This window comes from Ziziphus jujuba, chromosome 12 (genome assembly GCF_031755915.1).
Source record: "Ziziphus jujuba cultivar Dongzao chromosome 12, ASM3175591v1".
Lineage (NCBI taxonomy): Eukaryota > Viridiplantae > Streptophyta > Magnoliopsida > Rosales > Rhamnaceae > Ziziphus > Ziziphus jujuba.
In genome coordinates this window covers 18612437-18622512 of record NC_083390.1, presented here as the reverse complement: position 1 = coordinate 18622512, position 10076 = coordinate 18612437, and the positions used below count along the sequence as shown (strand labels likewise).

Genomic DNA, 10076 nt, shown 5'->3' with positions numbered 1-10076 from the left:
ATAACCATAGGGGTTTCGGTAATTACCGATGAAACCTATGGTAATTTTTCCAGCAACTATAAATTGATTACTATAGGTTTCATCGGTAATTACCGAATGCCATACGATAATCAAATTTTTGTGCCAATTTGAGAACTTTTTCAGAACTTTTGGGGCTTTTTCTCCTTAAGATCATTGAAAAATGTATATTTTGCATGTTATTGTATTTAACACACATTAGGAGACTTGTAGGGGCCAAAAAATTGGTAAAATATGATTACCATAGGGGTTTCCGTAATTACCAATGAAACCTATGGTAATTTTTTCAGTAACTACAAATTGATTACTGTAGGTTTCATCGGTAATTACGGAAACCCCTATGGTAATCAAATTTTTGTGCCAATTTGAGAACTTTTTTAGAACTTTTGGGATTTTTTCTCCTTAGGATCATTGAAGAATGTATATTTTGCATGTTGTTGCATTTAACACACATTAGGGGAATTGTGGGAGTCAAAAAATTGGTAAAATGTGATTACCATAGGGGTTTCAATAATTACCGATAAAACCTACAGTAATTTTTCAAGTAAGGACAAATTGATTACCATAGGTTTCATCGGTAATTACCGAAAATCCTACGGTAATCAAATTTTTGTGCCAATTTGAGAACTTTTTCAGAACTTTTGGGATTTTTTCTTCTTAGGATCATTAATGAATGTATATTTTGCATGTTGTTGCATTTAACACACATTAGAGGACTTGTGGGGGCCAAAAAATTGGTAAAATGTGATAACCATGTTGTTGCCAATTCTTTTATTTTTCATTTTGAATCATTACAATTCAATATACCTACTTTGATAATGTGTATTTGCGCGAAGAATAAATAATTATTCCCACCATAATTCCATACACACATTAATATCGTATTGTCATGATAACGCCATCTTTATAACGGTAAATAACATATGAAATAATTAAAACACAATACTATTTTACCAAAGTAATACCACCTCTGTTTTCCTTTCCTTTATGAAAAAGCATCTCTCACCTCTCCTCTTGTAAGCATATGAAAGACTTAGGAAAAATTGCATTCACATTATAGCCTACAACGGATTCAGATTCCGCTTCTGGGAGATCAAATGGAGCTCAACTAGTTTCTGCTATACAAGAGATAAAGAGCATAAACAATATAGGGAACAAGGGAATACCGGACCATATATGCTTTTAAGGTGAGGATCTTTTTAATTATCATCAAAATTGCGTAAAAAATTTTCTTTCACAAATCATCCAAATTTACAATTATTTTTTAACAATGTATTGCACCATAGAACATGTTGAGTGCAACATTCTTTAATGATAAAAAAATATAAGAAAGAATACCAGCTGCAGACCTGCTCTCTCTCTCTTTCTCTTCTCTCTCCCAAGCTCTCTTCGACTGCAGACCTGCTCGCTCACCAAGTAGACATTGAATGCGGTGACTCCGAGGCTTGTATATCCAATCAGTTCGAAGGTTTCCAAATCCCAGAATTTCACAGTTCTGTCTGCTGAGCCTGGAAAAAGATTTGTATGTAAAAACATTACTAGTTGCTTCTTAAACATTTTAACAAGATTTAAATGATCCCCGAAAATCAATAATAATATAAAGGACTTATACAAACCATTTTGATATAGTTATAGAAATATCAACTTGAAAATCATTAACAAGGCAACAAGCCTGTCATATATTTGCAACAATTTCTACAGCAAGGCGCTGACAAGTTTAATTAACTCAACTCATGAAAGCAACTTGGTTTCCGACCTCTACAACCCCAATTTTTTTCATGTGGTTTTTATATCACATACCATCACCTTAAACTCTAGAGGAGATAACCAGTCCATGTCAAACCTACCTTGAATATGTTTATTTATTTTTATTTTTTTGTATGAAATTAATAAGCCTATAGAAATAATAATGATAATAGAGCAGGGAAGGAGAGGGACCACACCGATAGACTAAACAACAAAACTTTCCCATTCGCAAACCCAGTAAATCAAAGGATATCTCAAGCTCGGATAAAAAGGCCTAGACCTCAAACATTTTGCATGCCTGTTTCTACATTTTTCTTTCAAATAAAAAACACACACACACACACACCCACCCACCTAGCTGTAGCTTCAGTAGTGAAAATCAGACTGTGGCATAAGAACTTCATAAGAAAACTTCATAAAAGCCTAAGAACCATAAGTAACAAATAAATCAAGGTCATTACATTTAAACAAAATATATTGCTAAAATGAAAATTATGCAATAACATAAAAATTTGTAATAAAAAAGTACTTTTTCCAAATAGAATTGCATTAAGTTCGTAAAAGTAATCACTTAAAAAAAGTTCATAAAAATATTCAAAAGTCTATATTAAATATACTCCACTCATAAGAGCTATTAAATTCACTTCTTTAGTGGCTTGTTCATAAAGACTTCTTTGGTTGGCAGCTATTCTTATATTATTCTGCAACCCCCTATAGTCCTTTAGTTGTGACACTAGAGGCATTTTTAGTTACTAGAGGTATTTTTAGTTGTGACACTTCAAAGATAATCAAAAGAAAGTAGGAATACAAATCTACAGAAGTATTGGCATTAAATCCTTAACCAAGGAAAAGATTAGGTGTATTATCTGAACCACATCATCGTAGAGTTGAAGTGATTTCCAATGCCCAGTGATTGACTGTTATTTATTCTGACAAAGGGGCTTATCCAATTTATCAGAGAGAACTAAAGTATGATTTCTCTGTTGCATGAATATATATTACTGGAGAAAAAAACAATCTACCACATTATAACTCTAGAAAGAATATCCTAAGCAATTAACGCCATACTTACCAGTCTCGGTCCTCAACATTACTTTTCCATAGGAATTATAACTACGAGAAAACTGGCATGTAAATGCTTAAATGTGGCGAGCCAATAATCAATGCATTCAAAGGAGAAAAGAACAGAAATTCTTCAAGAAAAGAAATCTCTGCAATGAAATGTGAAGCTATTGTAATCATCTATGTCATTTAAGTCCTTAAGTTGCCTCAGGCCCACAACATGTCAACAACTATTAGTGCAGCTGGCAAAATAACAACTTTAGACTAGATTTAAACTAACGTACACTCCAAGCCTACTTATTTTCTAGGGATAAATTGAAGTCAACTAATAACATAAAAAAAAAAAAAAAAAAAATGTCTAATCAATGAATGTTAAAAAAGAAAAAGAAAAATATGCTATAAATACATTGACAATCATATTTGTAGGTAGATAGCTTCATACCTCAACACCTCAACTTTAGATTACAACGTTTGTTAGCTAATTTATGTCCAAGTTCACTCCTCAACTCCAATAAAGAATTAGCTTTCATAGCCTATGCATGGAAGGACAAATCTAACATAAACAAATGTATAAACTTGACATGACTGTACACTAAGAATTCAGTCATCAATTCACTTCTACCTAACACAACACCTCTATACGCTGGAGCAAATAAGTACAAGAACATATATAAAAATGCTACAATGACCCATGTTTGGAGAGACAGAAGGATACATTGACTATACCAGGCAATCTCCAAATGCTCCAGCCACAAGAGCAATCTCATATGATTGACCGAGAGAATCATTCCCGCTTCTAGGATAAGCCGGTTAATCCTTGACTAATTACATCCTCCAACTTCAAAAAAAGAAAATGCAAAAGCCTTATACACCCAAATAAAGAGAGAATTTTGTAGCTTTACAGCTTTAAAAAATAAAATAAAATAAAATGAAAAATCAATAAACCGATAAAAACAAATTACTCGCTTGAACGAAGATGGATTCAAAGATCAAACCCTCATCGAAACAAAATTCAAATCTTTTAGACCACTACCAGCTCTTTCCTTGAAATAATAAAAAACAACAGTAGCTCCACTCCTCCAGATGTCAATAACCCTCTCCACATTCTCACCAACTGAACAAGAACTCTCACTGCAATCTACTGCGGTCTTGTAGTGATTCGAAACCACCACTCTGCTGACCTTGGAAGAGATTTCCTGAACAAACCCAGACGGATCCACGAAGTCTAGAAGGTAAATATCGCTAATTACGGCCAAAGGGAGCTGATTGGAAGCGATGGGGTTGTAGACGGATGTTGGGGGAAGAACATCACCAGAAGACAAGCAGCAGAGAAGAAGAGGTGAGCTGCTAAAGCTGTAAAAGCTCTGTCTGGATGTGGAATGTGGTGGGTGAGATAGTGATCAGTGAGAGAGAAATTGCACGTGGTTTACAGAGTAAGGATAAAGTTGGAATAATGAAAAAAAAGATGGGTAGAAGGAAAAAGTTTTAAAGGGCAGGGGTATTTTTCATTAAGGTGTTTAAAATAAAGATAGGGCCAAATTCCCCTTTTGTAAATCATTTAATTTCGGCCCAATTAAACTTAAGCCTGATGAACTTAAGGGGCTGACTGTCGCAAGTAATGCAAAGGAACCTCTTGTTCCTAGTGACAAACAAATATAATATACATATATATTATAATTTAATATGTTGGCAAGCCCCATAAATCTAATTAATTGGGAACAGTGCTCAATATATACTATTAATTAACATTAATTACAGCAGAAATAGTTGGTTAGCTGCTAAAATTACTAAATCTGTATATTTATCGTTATCTGATCTTCTTAGCTATGTGATATTGTTCTCTGTTTTATTAATTAATTTTATAATCAATAGAGATTATCTACTTTATAATGTTTTTTTTTTTTTCAAATAGTAATTAAGAATGAAATTCGAGCAGATTAATATATAGTATTAAGAACACATCAACTTACATATAACTAGAAAGAGGTTAAAAAATTTTAGACAAATGGAAAATGGAAGAAATAAAATCAAAATAGAAAATATTAATACTTATTTACTTAGGAAGTTGAATTCAATAATATTACAAACAGAAAGGCTTCACTTATAGAGTTTACACCAACACAAAACACAATTATAGAAGCAACCACAAGAACTGCCAAGGGAATGCCATACCAATAGGGTTTTATTGTTCATCATGCAAGAATCATTTCACAATAAGCTAGATACACACAACACACAAACATAAATCCTTTTTTTTTTTTTTTTTTTTTGGGTTTTTCTTTCAAAAGGAATGATTTCATGACCGGACAACATATGTATCAGGTGCTTAATTTCCACATGCCCTTCGCTGTATTACAATTTTGATTGATGGTTCTTCAAAGTGCCAATGCGTTGCGGCCCTTGTAAACATTAAAACAGAAACACAATAAAGTTATATTACAGACACACAAAAATGATAATTAAAAAGCAGGTTAAAATAAGAAAAAAGAAAAGAAAAAATAAAAATGGAAACGCTCTTACCAAGTTCAAAGTGGCCTTCTTAATCTAGCTCCATACTTGCTAGTCCTCCAACGACGACCATTCAAAAGCTGGTTAAAATAAACACGTCTCCAGGAAGTGTTGAAATACCAAGCCAACCCACAGGTTCCCAGAAACCCAATACCAAATCCAACTCCAATTCCCATGTAAAACCATGACATATCAACCCACTCTTCATCATCTTCTTCAACGTTTCTTCCAGCACCGGTTTCGCATGAAGTAGAAGTTTCTTGCAATTCTCCATCTCCACAACATCTAACATTCAGAGGAGGTCCACAAAGTCCTCTGTTCTCTGAATAGTCGGAAGCTGCAAAGCTTTGCAATTGAGTTCCTGTAGGGATTCTCCCCCACAATTGGTTATTCGATAAGTCCAAGAATGTCAAAAAAGATATATCAGCTAATCCCATTGGAATTTTACCAGAAAGCTGGTTGTGAGATAGATCTAGAGATTCCAGTAGCTTCATCTTCCCTATGCTCTCAGGGATGGTTCCACTCAAGTTGTTCCTTGAGAGGTTTAACTGGACCAACTCTACAAGATTTGTCAGATTTGTGGGAATCTCTCCGCTCAGTTTATTACTTGAAAGATCAATAATTCTGAGTAGTCTGAGATTCTTGTCGTACTTGTAGTTTTTCCCTTTCCATGTTATGTATTCATAATTTACAAAGATTCGTCCATAACCTCTCGATTGATCAATGATATATGAGGCATCAATGCCATCGACAAAAGCACTGCTATCAGAATCATGTACTCCATGAATCATTGGGGTAAAGTTATGGAAGCACCTGGGAATGACTCCAGATAAATCATTTAGGGAAAGATCCAGTATTTGAATATCACTAAGGTGACATAAACTTAAAGGTAAGCTCCCATAGAATCTATTTGACTTTAAATGTAGGACAATCAAATCAGTTAGATAATCTCCAATCCATGTTGGTATTTCTCCATACAAATTGTTTTGTCCAACATCTAAAAGTCGTAGCAAACTGCAATTCTTCAACGAGGAAGGCAAAATTCCTGAGATGCTGTTGTTGCTCAAACGCAGTGTTGAAATTTGATCCAGCGAACCCAATGAGGAAGGAATATTTCCAGACAATTTATTGTTTTCCAAATTAAGAACTCTCAATTTACCCAAATGCATCCAACAATCAGGAAGGCTTTCAGATAACATATTGTTAGAAAGGTCAAGAAAAGTTGTTGGCCTATCAGATACTTCTGTACATAAGAATAGCTTGAAGGTCGTAATTGAATTATTGGAGATAATCAGTGCAGATGCATTAGCAAGAGAAACGGGAACGGAACCATAAAACTGGTTGGAGCTCAAATCAATGACTGGGTAGATATCATATCTCAAGGGAAAATTTGGTAAGATACCTTTGAAAGAATTGAAAGACAGATTCAAGTTGATTAATTTGGGTGTCAAATTGTAGAACCAGTCAGGGATATTGTCTGAAATACCGGATTTAGAGATATCAATGTTAATCAATTTCACCTGGGTCTGAAGCCAACCAGGAAATGGTGCACCCAACTTACAAGAACTCAACTTTAAGGAAAAGAGTTGAAAGGGTGGAACCCACTTGGACTCAAAATTCAATGTCAAGGAGTTGAATGATAAATCTAACCCCTTCAATTTGGATAATTTTTGTAGGTGGGCTTTGGAGATTACTCCAGTAATATAATTTGAAGAAACTTCTAGGATCTCAAGATTAGAGAGCTGGCCAATACTTTCCGCTAAGCTACCATTTAGTTTATTATCAGCTAAGCGTAACTCTTTCAAGGATGAAAATTGGGAAAGATCAGGCAATGAACCTACAAGTTCGTTGCCCTGCAAATACAAAATCTCCAAGGACTTGGCAGTGCAACCAGTCAAAGTCTCTATAAGATGTAGCGTGTCATTCAAAAGGTTGAAAGAAAGATCCAGAGACTTTACATTGCAAAGATTCCCCAAGGATTTTGGTATTCCACCTTCAAGTTTATTTGATTTCAAATCAATGTTTTCAAGGGACCTCATACTGTCAAAAGAATTTGGGAGTGGACCTATTATTTCGCTATGCTTTATAGTAAGATTGACTAAATTATAGCTGACATTGAGCAACCAAGGAATTGCTGTAGGATGGAATTTACTGTGTTTTATGACAAGAGCTCTAAGAGAATTGGAAGAATTTATATGAGAAAGAGATGAAGTAGCTACCTTATAAGGAAAATAGCACTCAAACAATTCCAAGCTTGACAATGAAGGGGCCATTTTGATTGATTGAAGCCAATCGGCGGGCTTGGATAGAGTGAGAGTACCCAATTTAAGGGTTGTCAGCGATGAAAGACGGGGAAGCCATTCCAGATTATCAGCAATCAACTCATCGGCACGATCAAGAGCAAGAAAACGCAGCCTAGTGAGATTACCAAGTTGGGAAGGGATAGTTCCACTTATTGGATTAAATCCAAGGTTAAGGTATCTAAGCCGAGTTAAAGAACCAATGAACTCTGGAATCCTTGAAAAATCATTGTAACTAAGGTCCAAGTGCCTCAAGGATTTCAATTTAACCAAGGAAGAGCCAATCTCACCGCCGAATTTGCTCTCAGGTACCTCTATGACATAATAATCAAAGTCATGAAAGTATTTGGAGTAGTCATGACCAATGTTGTCTGGTCTATGATCACGACGAGCACCAAGAAGAAGTACCACTACATGATTCGTTTTGTTGTCGCATTTGATACCTCTCCACTGGCAGCAATCTTCTTCTTCGCTACTCGTCCAAGAGGATAAAGTGTTATGATAATCTTCAAGGCCCTGTTTGAAGTCGAGAAGAGCTTGTCTTTCGCTGTCTATGCACCGTGCTTGAACTGTAATTTTGCCACCCTCGCAGATTATAGCGACTGTTGCAATAGATAATACAAGTCCAGCGCACAATGAAAGCGATCTACCAGTGCCTCTCATCACGATGATACTAATCACTGCAAAAGTACTGCTGAAGCAGCAAATAGGAAACATCACTCAAAACTCTCTTGTTTAAGCACCAATTATATGTTGTTGTTGTTGTTGTTGTTGTTGTTGTATATACCTGAAACTTGGATTGAGTGTGAGTTTATAGAGTGCCAAGCCGATCTCCCCGCCTGAACTTGCTCATTTTTCACAAGAGGAAAACTCCAAATTCATTTGATTTCCCTATAAAATATTAATAGTCAAAGAAAGAGTGATCATGAAATTCCAAGAAAAATACAATGCTAATTGCTATCACTTTGGAATCCAAATTAAATATATGCAGTTGGAGGTCCACCCAAAATATGAAAATATAATAAACCATTGCTTTACCTTGCAGCAATGTATCTACAGCCAAAAAGAAACCCATTATCATGATTACTTCATTAACCAAGTCATTAGTCAAGAAATTTCAAGTGATTTTGTCATTGCACCCCAAAGGTAATCGTTTAAATGTTTAAAAGTGTTAGTGTACCAAATTATACGTCTGAATATAAAAAACCAAAAACATAAATATTATCCTCGAATTGTTATAAATATTATCTCTAAACATAATTTATTAGCTTTTGTTTGAGCTTTATGCCTTATGGGTAGGTACCCACTTATCTTTCATGATTTGCCAATAAAAAAGAGGGCGTGAGACTCAGAGTCTAAAAAAGAGGGCGTGGAACTTTTCTAAAATTTAAATGGGAATCATCCGCTAAGTATCCACTTATATGAAATCATGAAATATTTATTCATATATAATAAAGTAGGAAAAGTTTTGTCTTATACAACATGAAAGATGTTCACTGAAGTCAGGACTATTCTCAATACTCTCGGGACCAATTTCTATAGTAACAAAATCATAAAAAAGGAAAATAGATAATTTGAATTTTTATAGTAGTACAATGTCCATTGCAAAACTTAATTCTTGGTTTGGGAATGATTTTAAAATGCTTAAAATCACTTTTAAAATGTCCACTGCGAAGCCTAATCATGATTTTGCCAATCAAAAAAGAGGGCATGAGATTGAGAATCTAAAAACATTGCCGTATTTAACCGGTGAGGGGATTTTCCTAAAGTTTAAATGGGATACATAGGTTACGCATTTATTATGAAATTATGATATTTGACACGCCGTGTTTCCAACAGAATAATTTTATGTGTACGATTGTAGATTTTTTTTTTTTTTTTTTTTGGGATAAAAGGAAATATATTGCCAAAAGAAAAAAGAAAACCTCCAAAAGAGGCTTAACACAAGCCTACACAGGAACTAAACATATCAGAAAATAAAATATCTGAGACCTGCCTAGGAAGAGACTCACAGCAAGAGCTCTCCAAATCAAAAACCACCCTATCATTTAAAGCTAACTTAGCTACACAATCAGCCAACCTATTAGAATCCCTTGAGTTCCAACATAACACCCAGATGAATTTAGCAAATAAAGAACGAAGGAAAATGAAATCATATCTGATATCCCATTTTGAGGGGTCTTCCACACCTGTAATGTTCTCAACCACAAAGACTGAGTCAGATGACCACTCCAACTTGTTCCAATTCCGATCAACTGCAACTCTCGCTGCCCAAAGAACCGCTTTTAGCCCAGCTTCTAAGGCAGAGGAACACGAAATTCGTTTCAAAGCCAGAAACTGCAGGTTTCCTCTCCAATCCCTGACCACAAAAGCAAGACCTCGTATTATGAAGATCTAACACCTGAAAACATCTTATCATTCCTGCATTTCCAAGCAAAGTAC

At 34.9% G+C, this 10076-nt stretch overlaps 1 protein-coding gene and 1 long non-coding RNA gene across 4 annotated transcripts; both read right to left on the bottom strand.

Moving 5' to 3' along the window:
- Positions 1 to 921: 921 nt before the first annotated feature.
- Positions 922 to 4265, bottom strand: LOC132800114 (uncharacterized). Of its 3 annotated transcripts, XR_009635014.1 has the most exons (4): positions 3789 to 4265; positions 3553 to 3664; positions 1368 to 1526; positions 922 to 1133 (listed from the first exon to the last, which is right to left on the bottom strand). It is a non-coding gene; the product is annotated as an uncharacterized LOC132800114 (long non-coding RNA). The 3 variants fall into 3 exon arrangements; XR_009635013.1 differs by lacking the exon at positions 922 to 1133 and having other exon boundaries at positions 1194 to 1526; positions 3542 to 3664; XR_009635012.1 differs by lacking the exon at positions 922 to 1133 and having other exon boundaries at positions 1194 to 1526; positions 3789 to 4261.
- A 1086-nt stretch (positions 4266 to 5351) lies between these two features.
- Positions 5352 to 8297, bottom strand: LOC125420246 (receptor-like protein EIX2). Its single transcript, XM_060813165.1, has one exon. It carries the CDS (start codon positions 8295 to 8297, stop codon positions 5352 to 5354), a length of 2946 nt encoding a protein of 981 aa, XP_060669148.1.
- Positions 8298 to 10076: the final 1779 nt, after the last annotated feature.

Coding starts and splice junctions, on each gene's coding strand:
- LOC125420246 (XM_060813165.1), bottom strand. CDS start 8,297: ATGAGAGGCACTGGTAGATCGCTTTCATTGTGCGCTGGACTTGTATTA.